Raw genomic sequence first — 25,760 nt, forward strand, 5'->3', positions numbered from 1 at the left:
TTACTTAATTGGCTTGATCGGGTGATCATGTCACCTGATCACACTGCTGCTGTTGCCCCAACCCGAGAAGTGCTGGCAGTCAGGGCTTTGTTTGAACTTGTGCCTGAAAGATATTAGCACAATTAAGTTCTGAAGCATTTTTAATGTTCTCTCAGCTTGCTGTCAGTTTGACAACCTGCTGAAAGAATGGGCGAATCCCACTCCCTGTGGGTGGCAATATGCTGCCTGGGAGACACCTCGAACTGCTGCACTAGGCGGCTCAATGGTGTTAGCCTGCTGGCTGCACCCAGGGAAAATGTTCCCCCTGCTACCCTAGATATGCCACTGTTCTGCACACACACACATAAAGCTCAATGTCCAGTAATGGATAAAAAGGATAATGGTACCAGGGTGATTTGTTCATTGATTTATTCTATTTTGCGTTTTGCCTTACTGAATATTTCTGTATGTTTCTGCTATGCTTTGTAAATTAGATGTGGCACAGTTTTTGCAATGCCAATCCATTTTAATATAGTGTAGTTTTGATATTGAAAAGACTAAATTTCTTTGGATTTTACTTACGTTTATTTTTCCACCTATACATTTTTGGTATCTATGAGCTTTGTAAAGCCGGGATCACACATGCGAGAAATATGGCTGAGTCTCGCATGTTAACACCCGGCATTGCCGCCGTCACTCAGGAGCGGAGTGTGCGGCCGCATAGCAATACATGCAGCCGCACGCTCCGCTCCTGAGTGACGGCGGCAATGCCGGGTGTTAACATGCGAGACTCAGCCGTATTTCTCGCATGTGTGATCCCGGCCTAACACATTTACACTGAGAACTTTATCATATGCAGTATATTGCATCAATTTCAGTATATTATAGCAGGGATGTTGGTGTTTCTTCTATCCATCCCTTTTGTAGATATACAGAACATTTGGTAAGAACTGTAATTATTTAGTATAATAACCATATTTATTTTTAAAAAATATATGACTTTTTACATTTTTATGCAGTGCTTTGTTACTATAGGTGGTAGTACATATTTACAATACTTTTCTGCAAAATAAACAGCCTGAACATCATGCTAACACAGCCACAGATTATGTAAGATCCTAGAGACATGAAAAGTTAGGCTATGTGCACACGTTGTGGATTTCTGTGTGGATTTTTCCACTCGGTTTTTGAAAAATCCTGCAGATTACCCACGGATTTACCGCAGATTTCCATAGTTTTTTGTGCGGATTTCACATGTGTTTTACCACTTGCGGATTCCTATAAAGGAACAGGTGTAAAACGCTGTGGAATCTGCACAAAGAATTGACATGCTGCAGAAAATACAACCCAGCGTTTCCACGCGGTATTTTCCGCAGATTTTGTTTTCCATAGGTTTAAATGGTACTGTAAACCAGATGGAAAACTGCTGCAAATCCGCAGCGTCAAATCTGCTGCGGATCGCAAGGCAAATCCACAACGTGTGCACATACCCTTACAGCCCACATGATTCTAATTAAAGGATCAGAGAAACAACAGGTTATAACTAGTGTTGAGCATTCCGATACTGCAAGTATCGGGTATCGGCCGATACTTGCTGTATCGGAATTCCGATACCGAGATCCGATACTTTTGTGGTATCGGGTATCGGGTATCGAAACAACATTAATGTAATAATGTGTAAAAGAGAGAATTAAAATAAAAAATATTGCTATACTCACCTCTCCGACGCAGCCCGGACCTCAGCGAGGGAACCGGCAGCGTTGTTTGTTTAAAATTCGCGTGTTTACTTGGTTACGTGAAGTCCCGGCTTGTGATTGGTCGCGGCGGCCATGTTGCCGGGACGCGGACCAATCACAGCAAGCCGTGACGTAATTTCAGGTCCTTGCAGGATTTTAAAATTACGTTCCGGCGTTGTGATTGGGCGCGTCGTGGTCACATGGGCGACGTAACCAATCACAAGCCGGGACGTCACGGGAGGCTAGACACGCGCACATTTTAAAATGCGCGCGTGTCCAGCCTCCCGTGACGTCCCGGCTTGTGATTGGTCGCGGCGGCCATGTTGCCGGGACGCGGACCAATCACAACGCCGGAACGTAATTTTAAAATCCTGCAGGACCTGAAATTACGTCACGGCTTGCTGTGATTGGTCCGCGTCCCGGCAACATGGCCGCCGCGACCAATCACAAGCCGTGACGTCACGGGAGGCTGGACACGTGCACATTTTAAAATGCGCGCGTCCAGCCTCCCGGCTTGTGATTGGTTGACCGCGATGCAACCAATCACAAGCCGTGACGTCACGGGAGGCTGGACACGTGCACATTTTAAAATGTGCGCGTCCAGCCTCCCGGCTTGTGATTGGTTGACCGCGATGCAACCAATCACAAGCCAGGACGTCACGGGAGGCTGGACAAGCGCGCATTTTAAAATGCGGCGCGCGTCCAGCCTCCCGGCTTGTGATTGGTTGACCGCGATGCAACCAATCACAAGCCGGGACGTCACGGGAGGCTGGACAAGCGCGCATTTTAAAATGCGGCGCGCGTCCAGCCTCCCGGCTTGTGATTGGTTGACCGCGATGCAACCAATCACAAGCCGTGACGTCACGGGAGGCTGGACAAGCGCGCATTTTAAAATACGCGCGTGTCCAGCCTCCCGTGACGTCACGGCTTGTGATTGGTTGCGTCGCCCATGTGACTGCGGCGCAACCAATCACAACGCCGGGACGTAATTTTAAAATCCTGCAGGACCTGAAATTACGTCACGGCTTGCTGTGATTGGTCCGCGTCCCGGCAACATGGCCGCCGCGACCAATCACAAGCCGGGACTTCACGTAACCAAGTAAACGCGCGAATTTTAAACAAAGAACGCTGCCGCTTCCCTCGGTAAGGTGCAGGCTGCGTCGGAGAGGTGAGTATAGCAATATTTTTTATTTTAATTCTTTCTTTTACACATTAATATGGTTCCCAGGGCCTGAAGGAGAGTTTCCTCTCCTTCAGACCCTGGGAACCATCAGGAATACCGTCCGATACTTGAGTCCCATTGACTTGTATTGGTATCGGGTATCGGTATCGGATTGGATCCGATACTTTGCCGGTATCGGCCGATACTTTCCGATACCGATACTTTCAAGTATCGGACGGTATCGCTCAACACTAGTTATAACAAAACAGCTTGAATAAACATAATAAAAAATATCTGGACCAACTCAACAACATTGTTCATGCAAATATCTTCTTTAAGAAGTTGTGCTTCTCCATCAGGGCCGGATCCAGGTTTTCCTGGACCCTGGGCGAAAGAGTCCCGGTGGGCCCCTTTAACACATACCACAATTCATAATGCACAGATATGGCAGAGAAATATAGGTATAGTACAATGCCAAAGATTTCACTTACTTCTTACATTACATGAGTGATATCTATTATACATTCTACATTAGCTCAGATACCGGACAGTATAGTCCTCTATACAGAATAATGAGCCCCATATATTGCTCCAAACAGACTAATGAGCTCGATATTATGCTCCAAACAGAATATGAGCCCCATATATTGCTCCATACATTATAATGGGCAGCACGTAGTACTCCATACAGAATAATGAGCCCCATATAATGCTCCATACAGTATAATGGGCACCACAGAATGCTCCATACAGAATGAGCCGCATATATTGCTCCATACAGAATTGACCCCATATAATGCTCCATACAGTATAGTGAGCCACATATAATTCTCCATACAGTGTATGATAGGCCCCATCTATTGCTCCATACAGAATGAGCTTCATATATTGCTCCATACAGAATTGACCACATATAATGCTCCATACAGTATATGATGTCCCCATACAGTATACTGAGTCCCATATATTGCTCCATACAGAATGGGCCCCATATGATGCTCCATACAGAATGGGCCCCATATAATGCTCCTTACAGAATGGGTCCCATATAATGCTCCTTACAGTATATGATTGGCCCCATATAATGCTCCAAAAATAATTGGCCCCATAAGATGCTCCATGTATAATGGGCCCCATATAATGGTCCATATATAATTGGCCATATAAAATGCTCCATATATAATTAGTCCCATAAGATGCTTCATTTATTATTGGCCTCATATACTGCTCCATATGTAATTGGCCCCATATACTGCTCCATAGTGAATTGGCCCCATAAGATGCTCCATATAGAATTGGCCCCATTAAGAAGCTCCATATAGAATTGTCCCCATAAGAAGCTCCATATAGAATTGGCCCCATAAGAAGCTCCATATAGAATTGGCCTCATATGAAGCTCCATATAGAATTGGCCCCATAAGATGCTCCATATAGAATTGTCCCTGCAGCGCCCCAGAGTCCTGGTCATTGCAGTACTGTGGCTCCGCCGCTAAGGGGGGCTCTGGTACGTCTGATGGCACTGAAGGAGTTCATCTGACCAGGTATCACATACACCAATACATTTCACAGTCGGGCCTCCAGGGGGAGCTAAGGGTGCTATTTATTAGGCCACTCCTCACCATCGTGGGTAAACTGGGGGTCAGGCAGGAAGTTAGTTCAGAAAGCTGACTGGGTTGGAACCAGGCAACACCTTGTGGCAGGGGGTGTTGTGGGGAAGATTCGGTAGGGTCCCTGTCAGGTTTGGGACCCTGACAGAGGCCTGGCAACAAGAAAGGACGTCACGGGACCGTGCCTGCTCAGCATAGCGGCGGTGCCCTAAGAAAGGATCAGAAGCGAGATATATTGTGCTGAGTGAGAAACGAGATCAAAGCAAGATCAAGATCAAAGCAAGAAGGAGAATACCAGTAGGAGTCGTGCTGTAAGACCGAGGCAACACCGAGGAAGTATTCATATATCTAGCTCCAGGCAATACTTCAAACCAACGGCAGGACAGTCAGTCAACAGCGGGCTGTCTCACCTAAATCACCTATGCAGACTTGGGGGGCAACCTGTGGAGAGGGGCGACTCTAGGGTCCCGGAAGAGCTCCGAGCCTACCCGTCATACGGGTGCCGTCCCAACCATAACACCGGGAGGGACGGAGGATTAGCAGAAGATCATCTAATCGAGTTGTTGTGAGGGAACACGAGAAACAGACACAACAGTTGTGGGGACTATCCCGTAAGCACAGCAGGGGAGGACCACAACACATAGCGCTAGCAGGAAGGCATAGATTTCCACCTGCAAGGAGAACTCTGGAGGTGCCATCGGACCGGCCGGACTTGCACAACCTGGTGAACCGTATTCCGGACTGAGGACCCAGAGACCTTCAGTAAAGAGGTAAAGAGACTGCAACCTGGTGTCCTCGTTATTTACTGCACCGCACCACCACCACTATCTACATCTATCATTTGCTGGACGCCCCTCAGCAGGGTCACGGACCGGGCCTAGCCACCGTGACAACCCCAGAGCAGAGACTCAGAGGCCCGGTACTGGGTACCCCTCGGCCCTGCGGCAGTGGGGGCGCTACATTTTGGCGTCACGAACAGGATCTACTTAAGCCTGAGGAATCGGGTCATGTGTGCCTTGGAACTGTGATTTACTGTGCTTGGACTGTACTTTATTGCAAAGACTGTGGATTGTCACTTGCCGCCAAAAGTTCGCGCCAAAACCGCCGCCATTACAGCGCTAAGGAGAGCTCAGGAGAAGAAGAAGGGCGTGGAAGTGGGCGTGAACAAGCTGAAGAGCGCGAAAGACAATGGCCGCCCAGTCTAAATATCTCGGCCCCTTGAAGACGTGTCCGTCAGCAGCCGAGATCCGCCTCCTGATCCTCAATGGTGGGCGGAGACAAAGAAAACGAAACCGCCCACGAAGGAGAGAGCGGGAAAAGGACCAGGAAGAAGAAGTCAGCGAGATGGAGGATGCCATGGCCAGCCGCCCGGAGCCGGAGCGTGGGGTCGGAGCCGAGGACTCCCCCAGCTACCCGGAGAGGCACCGCAGCCAGACCTCCACAGTTGATGCTGACCTCCTGCAGACCGGAGCGGATGAGCTGATCCACCAACTCCTGCAGACGCAGCTGAGCACTGAGGCCGGGTGGAAGAAGACCATCATCGGGAGCCTCACCAGACATCTGTCGGCAGCCTTGTCTGGTCCGGAGCAAGAAAGAAGTTCCAGCGCTCCGAAGCCAGAAAGCAAGGCCCTGCCGGAAAGCGAGATGCTGCAAATGGAGATGACAACGCCGCAGCGCAAGGCCCCGCAACCAGCGTTCCAGACCCCAGCGGAGGCGGAGCAGACCGGCACCGGAGGGACCACGTCTGAAGCAGGTATGAAGGATGACCCTGCCCTGACGACCGACACCACTCCAGTGACTGCTAGTGCCACAGCTGCTGATTCCGTTCCAGTGACTGATCTTGCAGCAGCCGCTACCTCTGCTGCAGCAAATGCCCATACTCAAGCTGCGCGGACCTCCATCGCTGCGCATGATTTAACTGTACATGAAAGACGGATTAACGGCGTTTGTCCAGCACTGGGTGTAACCCTGGACCTCACTTTGCCCAGGCCCAGAAGGGTTAAGTGCCAGGTGCAGCCCTGGAAGCCGTCCAACTAAACCTCGGAAACCTGAAACTGTACATAGTTAACTGTTTGTTTCCCTGCTTTTTGCTACTTTAAACCCGACCTGGGTTATTCTTAAAGGGATCCCTTTGTTGACCCGGGATCCCTATTGTTTTTGTTTGTTTTCTACGTTTTGCACAAGTTATCAAAGAAATGCTGAATCATGAACAATGCATGATACAAACTCCTTGTACATAGTTGCACCTTCTTAAAGGTGCTCCCTACTGGTTTTACTTAAAGAAGGACTCTTTGCGAAGATACGGTTATTGGAACTTGTACCGGAGTCCTTACGGTGTACGGACTGGTAGCTGAAGAAGCTGTGCTATCTCATAAAGACTTGGTCCCCTCTTAAAGGAGATGTCTACCTGTGCACTTAGGAGTAGAACTGTCTTAAACCGGTAAAGTGATAATGATGTCTTGAAAGACAGGCAGGGCAGATGGGCAGCACGGTGGCGCAGTGGTTAGCACAGCAGCCTTGCAGCGCTGGAGTCCTGGGTTCTAATCCCACCTTGGACAACATCTGCAAAGAGTTTGTATGTTCTCTCCGTGTTTGCGTGGGTTTCCTCCGGGCACTCCGGTTTCCTCCCACATTCCAAAGACATACTGATAGGGAATTTAGATTGTGAGCCCCATCGGGGACAGTGATAATAATGTGTGCAAACTGTAAAGCGCTGCGTAATATGTTAGCGCTATATAAAAATAAAGATTATTATTATTATTATTATTAAAGAAAGTAATAATGCTGATATGAAAACGTTAAATGTAACCAACTAGTTAATTGTGAAAGGTGTTTGATAATGTTGATGGAAGAATGAGGACAGAAAGTGAACCCGGGTGGGGTTAGTTGGTGAGTCCTCCTAGGAGCCATATAGAGATGGCTTGTTGATCCTAAACTGAAGGAAAAAGGATATGTTCTATACTGTGTATAGTAGTGGAAGGACAGAAGGCTCGGGCTGAAAGGAGCGGTTCTGTAATAGAAAGGAGAGGCAGTAGGTCTGGAGCCGTTAGGACAGGCGGTCCTGCAGACATCAAGTAGGAGAATGTAGCACAGTTGCTTAAGCCTTATAATGTGTTATAAGAAGGTCTTTAGTGGATTCAGAGTGTACGTCCTTAAAGGCAATGTTAAATTATTGTTCAAAGATTTGCACTAAGTAGGATACCCGGTTGGGTGAGAAAAGTTATTTATACTAAGTTATTCAAAGTAGTTAACCATGTTTGTAACGTTTAAGTGTCCTCACCTCCCATAAAGGGAAGCTCTGTTCAAATATGCTTATTGTTATTGCACTCACAAACTAACGGCAGGACAGTCAGTCACAGGCGGGCTGTCTCACCTAAATCACCTATGCAGACTTGGGGGGCAACCTGTGGAGAGGGGCGACTCTATGGTCCCGGAAGAGCTCCGAGCCTACCCGTCATATGGGTGCCGTCCCAACCATAACACCGGGAGGGACGGAGGATTAGCAGAAGATCATCTAATCGAGTTGTTGTGAGGGAACACGAGAAACAGACACAACAGTTGTGGGGACTATCCCGTAAGCACAGCAGGGGAGGACCACAACACATAGCGCTAGCAGGAAGGCATAGATTTCCACCTGCAAGGAGAACTCTGGAGGTGCCATCGGACCGGCCGGACTTGCGCAGCCTGGTGAACCGTATTCCGGACTGAGGACCCAGAGACCTTCAGTAAAGAGGTAAAGAGACTGCAACCTGGTGTCCTCGTTATTTACTGCACCGCACCACCACCACTATCTACATCTATCATTTGCTGTACGCCCCTCAGCAGGGTCACGGACCGGGCCTAGCCACCGTGACAACCCCAGAGCAGAGACTCAGAGGCCCGGTTCCGGGTACCCCTCGGCCCTGCGGCAGTGGGGGCGCTACATCCCCATTAAGAAGCTCCATATAGAATTGGCCCCATAAGATGCTCCCTATAGAATTGGCCCCATAAGATGCTCCATATTAAATCAGCCCCATAAGATGCTCCCCACAGAATTGGCCCCATAAGATGCTCCCTATAGAATTGTCCCCATAAGATACTCCATATAGAATTAGCCCCATATAATGCTCCATATATGGGCCCCTTCTGATGGTCCCCATATATTGCTCCAAATATATAAAAAAAAAATGAAATGCTCATCTCTCGTTGCTTGTCGCTGCTCTGCTCTGGACTCATCAGTATTGCGTCTCCCTGCTCTCTGTGCTGTGACTGCTCAGGCAGAATGCGCACACTGGTGATGTCATCGCGCCCTCTGACCTGAACGTCACAGTCAGAGGATGGAAGACGCTGCAGCGCTGGAACCGGGAGAGGTAAGTATCGCATGTGCCGGGGCCCGGAGCAGGCTGGGGGAGGTGTCCACTGACGGGGGCCGTCATCAAGCTCCCATAGCAAGCAAGTGTCCCCAACATCAAGTGGGCCCCGTACCTGCTCAGGGCCCCGGCACTTGCCAGGGTGCGCCGGGTGCTGACGCCGGCCCTGTTCTCCATTCAACCCTTTAAATGAAAAAATATTTATTATATATTAAAATTATTTTTATCATACCATACACTGTGTGACATTTGGTAAAAAAAATCCTCTCTTCAGTCATTAGTATAAGACAGCAGTAAATTGACCAGATGAGGACTTCACTTGTACACATTAGATTTTCAAATAAAAATTCTGCAAGAGAAAACGTGTATGCAAATAAATACATATTTAATGAGCTACAGGGTATTCTGATGGTATAATGTTTTTCACATGATACCACTGCATAATATCAACTAAAAAATGTTATAATTATAATTTTAATTATCTACATGAGATTATCACAAGAGAGGCAGCTGGTATACCCTTTTTAAACCAGAAGGCTTTTTTTCTTATTTTTTTTTGGGAGGGGGCAAAAAAGTTCCGCTCTAGCAAAGCTAGAACATGTTTGCATTACATATACGTATGACTTAGTCATTTGAATGATTATTATATGATGCTAAATTTAGTCCACTAAAGAGAAAATGCACACTTACACAAGCCTTGCCCAGCCAATAACTGCTGATTTAATTTCAACTCCTGTTAATCTCTAAAAGATGTGTTATTCATGTTATGGGCAAGGGTCCCAGGCTGTGAAGGAGTTGAGGGCTCTAAAAACAATTTTTTCAAATTATATAATAAATGTAAAAAATATAATAGGCAATCAAAGCATAGTATGTGAACTATATTGATTTCAAAAAAAATTTCAATAAAAATGTTGGCTCACCGTTCTAAAAGCAAGCCTACATTCATCAACATCAGCAGAAAAATAAAAATGTTAAAGGCCTCGGAAATGTTGTCATGAAGCAAAAAAAATCGTCCCACTCTTCAGGATAAAAATCACAGATTTTTTTATACTGTTATGTGATCCTTGGCTAATTCTATAGATCAATATGATTACCGGTACTGCTATTCCAACTTCATTTGGTTGGAGTATTTTATATTTCAGTACTGTTTTGGAATATTTTTTTTCTTTTTCTTTTGACTCTGCTGTAAGGGCATGATTTTTTGCAGGATGAATTGATTTTTTTTTGTATCATGACTTTTTTTCATCAATCATTACTCCAATTTTTTGGAGTTAGGAAAAACAAAAAGCAATGTGCTTGCTAATTAACGATGATTTTAAAGTTCATATTGTTTAGCTTTTTAACATTGTAATAAACTATTTTATTGCTAATTTAAGTCCTACAAGGGACTTGAAGATCAGATCTCCTTATGGAATCATAAAAAAGTGTGGTCAAGCCACTATACATAGCAAGTGCCCCAATACTCACACACTGCGGAATATTTGTTTGAATATTGTGTATGTCTGCTTTGTTATTTATGTCGTACAGCAGCTCTACATAAGGCCTGGGTCACATTAGTCTGTAATACGGACGAGGGCTATGCGATAAAAAATCGCATAGAACTCTGACCAATGTTAATCTATGGGGCAGATCACATCATGCGTTTTTTTCTCATCCGTATTATGCTTGCGAGTGAAATCGCAGCATGCTGCGATTGTCTGCGTATCTCAGCTGAGAAACGCCAATGCAAGTCTATGGGGGCGAGAAAAAAACACACAGCACACGGACCATGCGTGTGACTTGCGAGAAATTTGCAGGCATTGGGAAGGTGACAGGAAAGGCTCAGCCATTAGTTGCTCATTTTGCAGGTGTGTGAGAAAATCTCCACACATGGATGAGAAAAAAAAGCATCCTGGCATTGCACACGGATGAGATACGGATCACCATACGGAGAACATTTGTGCGATTCTCAAGCAGACAAAATTGGACAGATTTTTTATACACTGTGTGTGACTCCGGCCTAAAGAAAACATAGACCAGCTACTCTCTACAATTAGTACAATTACCCCATATTTGATGTGCCAGTCAGCTTGGCGATTATCACATTTTGCTTCCAGGGACTTCTTGACATTTTCCATCCCTGGTAGCTAGGTCAATTAATGTACGTTTGACATGTGCAAACAAAAAAAACTACCTTATTTTTTGGAGTATAAGAGATTCCAGTCTGCTCAGGTGCCGCCTCTGGCGGCCCACGGCTTTGGGAAAATGGACTCCGTTCTGCCTCACTGCAGACATTGGGCCAGCAGCATTCACTCTGCCTCACCGTTGACACAGGGCCCACACCATCGCATCGCTAGGGCACCCACTTTTCTCACCCAGGGGCCAGGGGTGGATTAAGGGTAGCCAGGGCCCCGGGCTATCCAGACACTGTGGGCCCCCCAGGTCATGTGACGGGGGTCATGTGACGGGGGGGGGGGGGGTCGTCATGTGACGGGGGGGGGGGGTCGTCATGTGACGGGGGGGGGGTCATATTATACCCGAACCAGATTATTCCAGAAAAATGGCCGGGCCCTACTCTACTGTAACCTATTAAATATTTGTTAAAATCTGCAATATAATTTAGGTATATTTTGACCAATAATATCACATACAAGGAACAAATACCACCGCGCCATGACCAGACCACAAATTACAAACACAGTGATCGAATAATATCACATACAAGGAACAAATACCACTGCACCATGTCAAGACCACATATTACCACCACTTGGTGACCAAATAGCACATTCAAGGGACAAATACCACAACACCATTTCCAGACCACATATTACCACCACATAGTGACTAAATACTACAATACTGATCAGTAATAATAAAAAAAAAAAAACACAATACCATCACCATAAGTGCCAGTATTCACAGGAGATCTATACTTAGTATGCAGTGTCTGTGTAGAGGTAATACAGAGATCACTGGTGACATTATACACAGGAGCTCTGTATATAGTGTATAGGTAATACAGTGATCACTGGTGACATTGTACACAGGACCTCTGTATATAGTATAGTGTATAGTGTCAATGTATAGGTAACACTGACTCACCAATGACGTCTCTAGGTGAAGTCCTTCATCTTTCATCCAGCACAGACCGCCGTCACTTCATCCAGCCAGGACTCGTTTCTGCAGGAAATAACACAGTTATCTCAAGCTCTGCTTGCAGAACACATTACTTAATTTTTCACAACTTCTACATTACACATGGAGAAAAAAAGGTGATATAGAGTCACTCTGCACAGTAACAGGACCGCCCCCCCCATTTAAAACAGTATACTCAAAAAATAAAATAAATACATCACTGCAGTAATAATATCCCTTAATTAGCCCCTATGGTAATAATATTCCCCACCCTGGCCCCGTGTGTCTCATTCCTGGCTCCTGCCATATGTTCTCCCATCCTGCCCTCATGAGTATCCATTCTACCCCATGTGATCTCCCCATCCTGCCCCATCTGTCTCCATCGTATTCTCCTGTCCCATGATCCAATCCTGCCCCATGTCTTTCATTCTGCCCCGTCTCTACATTCTGCCCATGCCTCCAGTCCTGCCCCCAGTGTGTCCAGCAATCTGCCCCAGTGTGTCCAGCATATTACCCCCAGTGTGTAAAGCAATCTGCCCCAGTATGTCCAGCATATTGCCCCAGTAACCAGCAATCTGCCCTAGTGTGTCCAGCATTGCCCCAGACAGTGTCTCCAGCAATCTGCCCCAGTGTCTGACTCCAGCATATTGCCCCCAGACAGTGTGTTCAACAATCTGCCCCAGTATGTCCAGCATATTGCCCCAGTGTGTCCAGCATATTACCACCAGTGTGTCCAGCAATCTGCCCCAGTGTGTCCAGCATATTACCCCCAGTGTGTCCAGCAATCTGCCCCAGTGTCTCCAGCATTGCCCCCAGTGTCTCCAGCTATCTGCCCCAGTGTCTCCAGCAATCTGCCCCAGTGTCTCCAGCAATCTGCCCCAGTGTCTCCAGCAATCTGCCCCAGTGTCTCCAGCAATCTGCCCCAGTGTCTCCAGCAATCTGCCCCAGTGTCTCCAGCAATCTGCCCCAGTGTCTCCAGCATTGCCCCCAATGTGTCCACAGTCCACCGTTAGCTTATAAAAAAAAAAAAAACAGTCTCCTCACCTTATCAGCGCTCCATGCGGCGAGCTCCCTCCAGCAGCGCACACTCGCCGGCGACTGACAATGACGTCAGACGCCGGCGACGTGTGAGCTGCGGCCGACTTCAGCTGCCAGCCTCCAATTGGCTGGCTGGCGGCTGTTGTTAACTATTGAGGTGCGGGCGAGCGCCCGCACCTCAATAGGAAAGCGCCGCAGCGCCGGAAGGGGCCCGGTGAGCAGATGAGAAGGGGCCCGATGCGGACCCCCTCTCTCTGCCCACCGGGTCCGGGGGGCGGGGCACATAAATGCCGGCAGGCCGGGCATTCAGTCACACTCCGGCGGATTATCAGAGGGTCAATCTGCGGTGGCCCAGGGCCCCCCCAAGCCACTGGGCCCTGGGCTACCGCCCATATTGACCCTCTGTTAATCCGCCCCTGTCTCCAGCATTGCCCCCAGTGTCTCCAGCAATCTGCCCCACTGTCTCCAGCAATCTGTCCCAGTGTCTACAGCAATCTGCCCCAGTGTCTCCAGCATTGCCCCCAGTGTCTCCAGCTATCTGCCCCAGTGTCTCCAGCAATCTGCCCCAGTGTCTCCAGCAATCTGCCCCAGTGTCTCCAGCAATCTGCCCCAGTGTCTCCAGCTATCTGCCCCAGTGTCTCCAGCTATCTGCCCCAGTGTCTCCAGCTATCTGCCCCAGTGTCTCCAGCAATCTGCCCCAGTGTCTCCAGCAATCTGCCCCAGTGTCTCCAGCAATCTGCCCCAGTGTCTCCAGCATTGCCCCCAATGTGTCCACAGTCCACCGTTAGCTTATATAAAAAAAAACAAAAAACAGTCTCCTCACCTTATCAGCGCTCCATGCAGCGAGCTCCCTCCAGCAGCGCACACTCGCCGGCGACTGACAATGACGTCAGACGCCGGCGACGTGTGAGCTGCGGCCGACTTCAGCTGCCAGCCTCCAATTGGCTGGCTGGCGGCTGTTGTTAACTATTGAGGTGCGGGCGAGCGCCCGCACCTCAATAGGAAAGCGCCGCAGCGCCGGAAGGGGCCCGGTGAGCAGATGAGAAGGGGCCCGATGCGGACCCCCTATCTCTGCCCACCAGGTCCGGGGGGCGGGGCACATAAATGCCGGCGGGCCGGGCATTCAGTCACACTCCGGCAGATTATCAGAGGGTCAATCTGCGGTGGCCCAGGGCCCCCCCAAGCCACTGGGCCCTGGGCTACCGCGCATATTGACCCTCTGTTAATCCGCCCCTGCCAGGGGCCCACAGCATTGCCCCACTTCTGCAGCTGCTGGCTACCTAAAGAAAGGACCATGCTTCCTGAGACTTTACTCCAACGCTGCCGACCCCCAGGTAAGATACCTTAAAGGGAACCTATCACCCCGTTTTTTAAAGATTAGATAAAAATAGTGTGAAATAGGGGCAGAGCTGGGCTTTACATTACTGCTTTTTTGGAGACTTTATTCCCCCGTTAGGCTGCCGAAATACCTTTGTCAAGTGGCCGTTTTGTCCTGTCACTCAAGTTGGTCAGGTCGGATGGGCGTGGTTAAATAGCGGTTCCTCCCCCCTGCTTCTCGGCGTGTCTTTCGTAAACGCGATCTGTGAATGGCACAGATCGCGCTTTTTCTTAGCCGTTGCGCAGTGAATTTGCCTCCGGCGCCTGCGCATTATGTTTTTCCCAACTCTGGGCATAGCATATTTTGCATCACTGCGCATGCGCGGGTCGTAACTTTAGCCTTGGTGACGATATGATACCATATTTAGTGTTGAGCATTCCGATACCGCAAGTATCGGGTATCGGCCGATACTTGCGGGTATCGGAATTCCGATACCGAGATCCGATACTTTTGTGGTATCGGGTATCGGTATCGAAACAACATTAATGTGTAAAAGAAAGAACCAATCGCGACCAATCACAGTAAGCCGTGACGTAATTTTCAGGTCCTCAATGCCTAATTCTAGGCATTCAGGATTTTAAAATTACGTTCCGGCTTGTGATTGGTCGCGTCGCGGTCACATGGGCGACGCGACCAATCACAAGCCGTGACGTCACGGGAGGCAGGAAATGCGCGCATTTTAAAATTACGTCACGGCTTGTGATTGGTTGCGTGCCGCCCATGTGACCGCGACGCGACCAATCACAGCAAGCCGTGACGTAATTTCAGGTCCTGAATGCCTAATTCTGCATTCAGGACCTGAAAATTACGTCACGGCTTGCTGTGATTGGTCGCGTCGCTGCCACATGGGCGGCACGCGACCAATCACAAGCCGTGACGTCACGGAAGGAAGTAAACGCGCGCATTTTAAGCAAAGAACGCTGCCGGTTCCCTCGGTGAGGTCCAGGCTGCGTCAGAGAGGTGAGTATAGCAATATTTTTTATTTTAATTCTTTATATTACACATTAATGTTGTTTCGATACCGATACCCGATACCACAAAAGTATCGGATCTCGGTATCGGAATTCCGATACCCGCAAGTATCGGCCGATACCCGATACTTGCGGTATCGGAATGCTCAACACTACCAACACTATGATCACTTCCGGGGCACGAAGGCTAAAGTTACGACCCGCGCATGCGCAGTGATGCAAAATATGCTATGCCCACAGTTGGGCAAAGCATAATACGCAGGCGCCAAATTAGACGTAACTACGCAGGCGCTAAACACAACGCCAACGGCGGTACTAAACTTCGCAGAGAAACGCAAGAGGTGGGGGAGGAACCGCTATTTAACCACGCCCATCCGACCTGACCAACTTGAGTGACAGGACAAAACGACCACTTGACAAAGGTATTTCGGCAGCCTAACGGGGGAATAAAGTCTCCAAAAAAGCAGTAATGTAAAGCCCAGCTCTGCCCCTATTTCACACTATTTTTATCTAATCTTTAAAAAACGGGGTGATAGGTTCCCTTTAAAATTGGACTACAAGACAGACCCCCATCTTATAGAAAAATCTCTTTTCCTATTTTTCTCACCAAAATTTGGGGTGCATCTTATGGTCCGGTGCTTCTTATAGTCCAAAAAATATGGCAAATTGCAAAATAATTCATTTATATTAATCCCCAACACCTATATATACAGTATTTTCTGAAAATAGACACCTGTCACATTGTAAAAGCGTCACTTAGTACTTTATATTAAGCAGGCACCTTCATTAAATTTTTAATGAATTTTTTTTTGTAAAAAATGCATAATATTGCTGGATTTTGTTCATTCTGCATCATAAAAACCTGAGTAAGGGCTCGCTCACAAATGCGTATAAATCGGAAAAGTTCAATGGTAGAAAACATCGCATTGCACTGTGACCAATTGCATTTCATTTTTTTCTTGAGTCTATCGATGAGTTTGATACTATTGGCAGTGAGAATCAGAACTAACTCGTCAAAGTCTGCGAGAAAAAAACACATGGCACACGGACCATGTCCAGTTTTACACATCTCAAAAGAAAAAACGACATTTCCTCAGCCAAAAACAATAAATTCACAGCAAAAACCATTAGAATAGAATAAATAAAATAGATTGCTACAATAGATAGATTGATAGATAGATGTCATGTAGAAATTTAATGACACAAACTCCCTACATATAATAAACTAGCACCCTTTAGTGTCTTTCATGTGACACTAAAGGGTGTTTAGCTGCTTTATTTAACCTATTAAATAAAAACATTATTTATAAAAAAAATATGTGGGGTCCCCCATATTTTTAATGACCTGCTAAGGGAAAGCAGGCAGCTGTGGGCTTATATTATCAGACTGGGAAGGGCCTGATAACCATGGGGCTTCCCATCCTATTAAGCTAAGCTAAGCTGTCTGCTTAGCCTTTACTTGTTATTAAAAAGGGGGATGTTAAAAAAATGAGGTTGGGTCCTCCCCAGAAGGAATGAACACACACAGGAAAGTATAAAAATCACTGCCAGACAATTTCTCTCTTTCACCCGTTTATTAAAAAAATAATAATAATACGTCAGACCGATTCACCGTGATACACAAAAATGGATGTCCTACGACGATCCCCATCTTCTTTGTTCAGTGTATGGAGCCCCATTCAAAGAACGTAGGTCCGTAGACTGGAACAGCAGTCAATGCCGGTTCTCATGCTGCACTCCACGAGAACCCGGCTGCTGTGATGACCGATGCGTTACTAAGGATACCACAGTTCACAGCTGCCAGGTCTCATGCTGTGCAGTGAGAGACTCGGAAAGATGAGTGGTAAGATTACTGCTCATCATTCTGGCTCTCGTGCTTCCCTCTGTGTGACCTGGCACACAGACACCTCTCCATTACTGACAGCTGCTGATGTAACCCCACAAACCGATTACCCCGATTGCCAATGCACCTGGGCAATTAGTAAGAGCTGAGACTAAACACCAGAATAAGCATATCAAAAGAGTGTGCCATTTGTGAGGAGGCTGAGGGCTGGTCTTATTAGCCTATCAATATCAGCCTGCAGCTGTCTGCTTAGGCCTCTTTCACACTAGCGTGCACGTGGCTATGCGTAGTTTTGTAGAAAAAACGCATCCTGCAAAATTGCTTGCAGGATGCGTTTTTTCTCCATAGACTTGCATTAGCGATGCAGTGCGACGCAATGCCACACGTCGCAACCATCGTGCGACGGTTGCGTCGTGTTGCGTCAGACCGTTGCCACAAAAAAAGTTACATGTAATGTTTTTTTGTGTGTCGTGACGGTCTTTTCCGACCGCGCATGCGCGGCCGAAACTCTGCCCCCGCCTCCCCGCACATCACAATGGGGCAGCGGATATGTTGTAAAACTGCATCCGCTGTCACAGTTGTGCGGCGCTTTCAGTTTGCGTCGGTGCGCCGCAATGTCGCATTGCGACATGCAGTGCACGACGCTAGTGTGAAAGTAGCCTTAGCCTTTGCTTGTAATTAAAATAGGGAGGACCCCACGTCATTTTTTTAGGGTCCTCCTTTTTGATAACCAGTGAAGGGTAATCAGACAGCTGTGAGCTGATATTAATAGGCTGGAAAACTCAAAGGTTAATGGGCCCTGCGCAGCATAATAAGATCAGCTCACAGCTGTCTGCTTTCCCTTGGCTGGTTATCCAAAATAAGGGGGACCCTATTTTTTTAATTTATATATTTACTAAATACATCTACAGTAAACTACGCACACACGGCACTAACTATGTATCTCACAGAAATCTATCTCTTGTATTTATCTATTCTGTCTATATATGTATATAGGAGCTTTGTTAGTTTGAAAACTAGCTTTAAATTACATAAAGGCTTACAGAGTGAAAAAGATGATGTTAAAATCGCATTGCATCTGGAATGCATACACATTTCCTATTGATGTCATACGGAGGCTAGTTGAAAAAAGTTGTGTTATATTCGCATGACAGTCTTCCTACTTTTCTGGATTGACATCGGACAAATTTTTTTTATACACTAGTGTGACTACAGCCTTAAGCCGATCAAAAAATGAAGTGTTATATAGCCCAAAATGGTATAAATAATCAACTCTGATAATATCTGTAAAGCGCAGTAGAATTAATGGAGTTATATAAGTGAGTAAAATAAATAAATAAACAACTTGAACTGCCAAAAAAGGCCCTCATAAAGCTGTAAGGTTATAGTACTCAGAAAATAGCAGCAAGAGTACTTCCAACACAGACAATCCACCAGCTGAAGACCCAACTTGGAGTCTCCACATTTAAAAAAAATTGTTTGTAACATCAGCAGCAGTAACAACAGCAGGCACAGAAAACATCACAAAGGTGGCACAGAATGCAATAATGCAAGATCAATGCATGACACTAAAAACTACACCATTGCCTAGTCTGCCAAGTCTGCGACTGGGGTGCAAAAGTCATTGGAGATCCATGACTTGTTCATTTTGATGAAAGTAAGGTGGTCTACACTTTTCTAAGGACAGCCGGATGCGCTTATCCATCAGGACACCACCAGCAGTGCTAAATACAATTTCTGAGAGAACACTGGCTGCCGGGCATGACAAAACCTCCAAGGCATGACAGGTGAAGACCAAAATGCAAAAGGGTCCAAACCCCCCCTGATGGCACTGATATTGATCTCTAGATACTCCAGCACCCCCCTCTCCAGTCGTTTTCAAGGTGAAAGACTTGTACTCTGGTCTGCTGGTGCACGGGTTGGTCTAAAAAATTGTGTGAAATGAATCACAGAAATTGCTTAAGCCACTTACACTGTTGCTGCTGCTAGTGTTTTTGCGATTATACCTTGATGTTCCTGGGGGTGAACATCTACATCTGGGATGCACACTGTGTGCCTCACTGCTGTCTTGGGGAAAACCACTCTTAAGATTGTCTACAAGCATGTTTCGATACTCCAGCATGCATTCATCCCTTCCCAGGGGGAGAAGCATCTGGCTAAATTTACTCTTGTACCGAGGATCTAACAGAGTGGCAACCCAGTAGTCGGCACTATTTCTAACCCTAAGAATATGGGTATCGTGTTGAAGATAGTGCAGCAAGAAGGTGCTTATGTGTTGGGCTCTTCCATGAGGTCCAAGTCCATGGTGTGTTGGTGGCTGGGTAACACTCAAGCTTGCTTCCTCCATTCCCCCCCACCAACTATGGACAACAGAGAGGGGATCATTATCCTCTTCATCTCCTGACTATTGTGTATCCATCACCTTGTTCTCCTCCATTTATTCCTTGGCTCCTGCAACTTCACTAACAGTTTGTCTGGTACCATGCGACCCACTCATTCGCTATAAGCCACCCTCCCATGACACCAGCATGCGCTAACCATCTTAGTAGCCATTTCAAACCTGTGTAGAAGGGTACAAGGTACACTCCACAGTCGTGATTTGCACCATGTCCTGACTACGTTAGCCCATGCTATGCAAAAGAACATACTGCACCAGGGCTCGTCGCTGCTGCCACAGTCGCTGCAACATGTACAGAGTGGAACTACACCCTGTCAGAACATCACAAATCAAAGGATAATCAGTAGACTGAAAGACCCATGTAGTGATAACCTGCAGGGTGCGATCATTGGAGGTGAGGACACAGTGACCGTGCTTTCAGCAGCAGCACATCCAGGCCGGGATAGTGGAGGAGAAATTGCTGTACCACCAGGTTGAGGGCGTGTGCCATGCAATGCACATGTGTGAGGTTGCCCCAGCATTTGGCCACCACCACTTTTGCACCGTTATCACATATGGCTCCAGGTTCAGTGGAGACAGGTATTGCTCTAACTCAGCCTGGATAGCTGTCCACAACTCTTCAGCTGTATGACTGCGATCTCCAAGGCATATTAGTTTGAACACTGCCTGATTGCGGTGAGCCATGGCTGCTCAGCACGGAGGTGCACTGTTGGAACGTGTGTCAGATTAAGGGAGATGTTAAGGGCACAGGTGGGGGCCCTAGAGGAGATGGAGGGGCCAGAAGAAGCAGAGGAAATGTTAGACACAGAGGTTTGTCCCGCAAGCCTTGGGATTCAAAGACTTGTGGAGCAGCCCATTGCTTGCCTGCCCCAATTCCACCAATGTGACCCAGTGCCCAGTCAGTGAGAAGTAACACCTCTTCCCATGTTTGCTCACCGAGGTGTCAGTGATGAAACGCACCCTGGCAGACATAGATTTTTTCAAGGAACGTGTGATGCTGTTGTCCACATGCTGGTGTGGGGCAGGCACAGCTTTCTTAGAGAAGTAATAGCGACTAGGCAACTGGTACTGGAGGACTGTGGCGGCGATCAACTATCACAAACCGTCTGTATCCATCAAGCAGAAAGACAGCATTTCCGTGGCCAATAGATTGAGAAACAAGTGTTGTACTAGGTGACACAAAAGCAAAAGTCATGTCCACTTCCATAACAGCTGACAGGTTCTCACTCACCCCGACTGAAGGGGGTAAACAGGTGGAGTTTCTGCAGCCAGAGACCTATGTGAGTAGACTTGGCATGATGAGGAGGAGGAAAAAGCCGCAGATGGGGTTGATGGGATGGACAGTGGCTGGAGAGGCCCGCTAGTCCTCATTTTAGTGCAGTGAGATTCCCACACCAAGGCATATTGAATTGTCAAATTGTAGGTGTCAAATTATCGCAATTTTTGACTCTACTGAGTTGGTTTTTTTTGTAAATTTGACAGATAATGTGTGTTGGGTCATCCTTTGCGGTCTCAAAAAAGCCCAGGCTAGGCAACACTGCTGGCCACAGCCAGAGTTGGGGCTGAGGATGCAATGCTTGTTGTGATTGCATCACTTCGTATCTGTGTGGGAAGACGCAGTGTAACCTCCTCGTCTTCCTCTTCCTCTACATTCTCTGCTAAGCTACTCAGTTATGTACCTTTGGGTTCACCCCAAGCTAGATCTACAACCTCATTGTCAACCTCTCTGTTATCATACTCCTCACCCTGAGAGTCACCGTCCTCTTCCTGACCTGACACCACAGTATAATCCGCGTGCGTCTCTGGTATCTGCGTCTCATAAGGATCATCTTCACCCTTGGTTGTTAAAATCTGGTGATAAGGGTCTGGATTCTGCTCAGACCCTACTTCGTCCGGCCCCACATCCAACATGAAAAAATTTGGGGCATTGGTGCAGATGCTTTCCTCCTCTGGATTCTGTGATTCTTCGGAGCAGACCTCTGATGCGCATTGAATAGAATGTGCGATCAACTCTGCAGGATGTTCCATCTGTGGTAGTCCACAGTCATTTGGTCGTTTGAAAATTATTACAGGAGGGGGAAACCAGAGTCATTGGTGTGCCACCTTTGAGGATTGCAATGTGTGCGATGCTTAGGTGGAGGAAGAAGAGGAGAGGCCACTTTATGCAGCACTTAACATCCACTGTAGCATATGCTCTTTCTGAATTTCATCTACAAGATGTACCGCTGTGCAGCTGCCAAAGAAAGGGAGTCGAGTAGCCTGTCCAGTAACAGATGTTGTCAATGGTCTTTGGATAGAACAAGATAGTGTTTGTTCAGTTGAGCCTTCATTAAGATTAACACCTAAACCACGTACATATCGAACATCAAGCCTATTCAACCTTCCACCACGACCTCGCTTTTTCCCACTCATGTTGTATGTAGCCTTCCCCTCTAGTAACCTGCTATTTCACAACCTTAGGCCCACAGCTGTCAGTCACCTGTCACTAAATGAGCAAGTCACTAAAAATCTGGCCACCTGATTTGCTACTAAAACACAGTTTTATCAAAAATTAATTGGATAAGCTAATTGGACCTCCAGGCTGCACCCCAATATTAGGCCTAACAATTTTTAAGTAGAAATCTGGCCTTCGATTTACCACTTAAACACAGTTTTATCACAAACGATTTATAGTAACAAATGGGGCCTTCCGAGACTGCCACACAGTTTTTGCACAATCTAGTTCGATGCTGGAAGATCAATTTCACACAGGACAAGATCCTATCTTGCTAACTGACAAGTTCACTTGCAGCACTATCAGGAGCAGCTTCTCTGAACTGTGACACCGAGAAAATGGTGCCAGCAAAACAAGACTTTGTATCATGACGTTGTGGATGGCTTCTGCACCCTGATTGGCTGCAGGAATCGACACGCACACTTAAGGGGAAAAAAAAGAGAGAGTGCCGCTCCTCTAACCTCTCAACACCCCCTCCCCTCATCAAACATGTTACCCCATCTCCCAATGGGGTGGAAACGCGATGATTTACTGAACTGTAACAGAATTTTGCCACTTTGATTAAAAATGCTCATGACAGCGAACACGAATCCGAATGTACTATGTTAGTGCCGAATTTGACATTGGCAAACGTTTTCCGAAAAAGTTCCCTCATATCTATTTAGGACTCTTTTTAGCACACAAACATGTGGTTAACTGCAGTTTTGTACATACGTAAAGAGACAGGAGACCATTGGAACAAATGGAGTTCAAACTGACCTCACTTGCCTCATTATAATGTTTTGTTCACATTCTTAGGTGATTTAGATGGAAACCCCAACGTTAGTGCTCAGCCTGATGCGCAATATAAAAGGGAAGGATCAGACTCCTGTATAACTCGGAAGAGGATCGGACGGCAGTGCTCAGACTGGCCGTCAGCTATCTCAACCCAAGTGAAATGCATGTTGTTATGCTTGAGTCGGGAGAGCAGACAGCCACTCCAAGCACTGTGTTGCAAACTTTGTCAGAGTTGTACAGCTGTCTGCCTCTTCCCTAAAAGAAATGGTAGCCTTATACTGAAAGCAATCAAAAAATGTTATGTACTTAAAAATGCTGCCAATAAAAGCTTCAATTTATCTAAAAAAAACAAGTCCCCACTCAGGTCGTCATCTGTAAATTGAAATGTAGGGGGGTTTGAAGTTAATAATATAACAAAATCTCTGAAAAACCGACACATCTCCCACTCAGCCAAATAAAATACAGTGAAAACAGCACTCTCAACTCCAAGTGAACTTCTACCTTCTTGAGTTATGCAGTCTGCCTAAACCGCAGTTAGCGTCCACAAGTTTAGCATTACTGTAGTGGGGAGCGTCCACTTAGCAATTCATGGGCTACATAGCTCCAGAAATACAAGCTGGCACAATATACGAGCATTAACTTGTCACATTTGCATTTTCTTTTAAGTATGGATTTGATGTTGCATAGTGAAAACACCTGTCAGACCAAAGTAACCATTGAAGTCATAGGTGAATTTATTGAGCGGTGCAATTTCTAAAATGGGGTCACCTTTCTGAGTTTTCTGCTGTTCTGACATTGGCATATGCAAACTATTCTAGCAAAATGTGTGTTGCAGAAGCCAAATACCTTTTATGCCCTGTCGTGTGGCCAAACAGTAATTTCTGTCGACATATGGGGCATAAACACATTTGGGTGACATTGTGTAACAAAGAGAGATGAACGAGCACTAAAATGCTCTGGTGCCTGTTGCTCAAAACAAGCAATTCCTAATACTCCAATTGTCATTTGGAGTAACAAGTATAATGGGAGTCAATGGGAAAGCCAAGCTTTTTTCCAGCAGACCCTACAAGGAGGACTGGGGGCCAGTGAAAACGTTCAAATGGATGGAAAAGTACTGAATGGAAGGAGAACAGCATGGGGAAGACCATTGGAAGCATCTCTGACTCCTAGATAGCTGCTCAGAACAATGGTGTCACATTTTTACTTCACTTTAAGGAGTGACAATAAAACATTACAAACCAATGAGAAATTGCATTTTACAGCAAAAAATGTTAAGAATCATTTTTTCCTGTATAATGACTAGTATATAAGGCCAAATTTAAAAAGGATTGAAAAAAAAATTATTCTTTAAAGGGAACCTGTCACCCCCAAAATGGCTGGTGAGGTAAGCTCACCGGCATCAGGGGCTTATCTACAGCATTCTGTAATGCTGTAGATAAGCCCCCGATGTTACCTGAATGAGGAGAAAAAGACGTTAGATTATACTCACCCAGGGGCGGTCCCGGTGCGGTCTGGTCAAATGGGTTTCTCCGGTCCGCTCCGGCGCCTCCCATCTCAATTCCATGACGTCCTCTTCGGGTCTTTACGCCGCGGCTCCGGCGCAGGAGTACTTTGTCTGCCCTGTTCAGGGCAGAGCAAAGTACTGCAGTGCGCAGGCGCCGGGCCTCTCTGACCTTTCCAGCGCCTGCGCACTGCAGTACTTTGCTCTGCCCTCAACAGGGCAGACAAAGTACGCCTGCGCCGGAGCCGCGGCGTAAAGACCCGAAGAGGACGTCATGGAATGAAGATGGGAGGCGCCAGAGTGGACCGGAGACACCCATCTGACCTGACCGCACCGGGACCGCCCCTGGGTGAGTATAATCTAACGTCTTTTTCTCCTCTTTCAGGTAACATCGGGGGCTTATCTACAGCATTACAGAATGCTGTAGATAAGCCCCTGATGCCGGTGAGCTTACCTCACCAGCCATTTTGGGGGTGACAGGTTCCCTTTAAGTAAACCAAAATTGTTCTTCTTACTAAATACTAGGAAATTTCAGTTTCATTTATGAAGGAAGCAAGAACTGTGAAAAAATTAGGGACTCAGATACACCATGTATTAGAGGAGTTCCTCATACGCATTCTGTTCAAATTGTCATGTATTGGTACTCCTAGACTCATAAAGGCTATGCACTTTTGAGGGTTATTGTCACGACTCTGTTGCCGGGTGTCCCTGTCCCTAAGGCTAGGGGGTGCACTAGCTCGCCTTGCTCCCCAGGTTACTTCTGATGGTGAAGATGCCAGGGCCACGTACCTTGCCTTAGCTCTTAAATCTTCCCTCAGTCTGTACCCTTCCCCAATCCAGGGAAGAGGGGAGTAGTAGTTTACCATAATACACCAACCAGACTAATAAAGTAATGCGAACAGGGTAAATGAAAATACCAAACATACAAATATACTCACAGTTACAATAGCAATGCACTGGGGAGTGGAGGATGGGGTTAGACCAAAGTAGGAAAATGAAGGGACTTATCACACACTCAAAACCTAACCACAGTAACAGATAAATCCACCAAACGCCTTTCACCAATAATAACCAACCTCCAGCCATGCAGCAAAAGCTACTCTGACAATGAGTGCTAGCCAGGGCCCAGATTACATAGGAGATGGAAGTGGCTAACAGTGCACTGCTGAGTCTTTAGCAGGAAAGCTTCCAGGAGCTCTCAACTGAGCAGATTAACCCCTGTACTGCTAAAAGAAACTTGCACCATTTAATGTAAGGGTAAGTTCACACAGGGCGTTTTTGCTGCATTTTTGCTGCGTTTTTAATGCTAATTTTCAGCTGCTTTTTACAGTACCAGCAAAGCCTATGAGATTTCAGAAATCTCATGCACACGCATTGTTTTTTTGTGTGATCAGTATTTTGTGCTTTGCT

At 46.7% G+C, this 25,760-nt stretch overlaps 1 protein-coding gene across 2 annotated transcripts in view; it reads right to left on the bottom strand.

Annotated features, from left to right (window-relative positions):
• Nucleotides 1-25,760, bottom strand: part of MEI1 (meiotic double-stranded break formation protein 1) — a 1,359,645-nt gene that overhangs the window by 1,105,106 nt on the left and 228,779 nt on the right. Inside the window, exon 10 of one of the 2 annotated variants that reach the window (XM_077277433.1) lies at nucleotides 9,066-9,182. The exons of the other annotated variant lie outside the window; for it this stretch is intronic. Within the exon in view, the coding sequence (XP_077133548.1) occupies nucleotides 9,066-9,182 (117 nt within the window). The remainder of the gene's footprint in view (nucleotides 1-9,065; nucleotides 9,183-25,760) is intronic. 2 annotated transcript variants of the gene reach the window in all.

This window comes from Ranitomeya variabilis, chromosome 8 (genome assembly GCF_051348905.1).
Source record: "Ranitomeya variabilis isolate aRanVar5 chromosome 8, aRanVar5.hap1, whole genome shotgun sequence".
Classification (NCBI taxonomy): Eukaryota; Metazoa; Chordata; class Amphibia; order Anura; family Dendrobatidae; genus Ranitomeya; species Ranitomeya variabilis.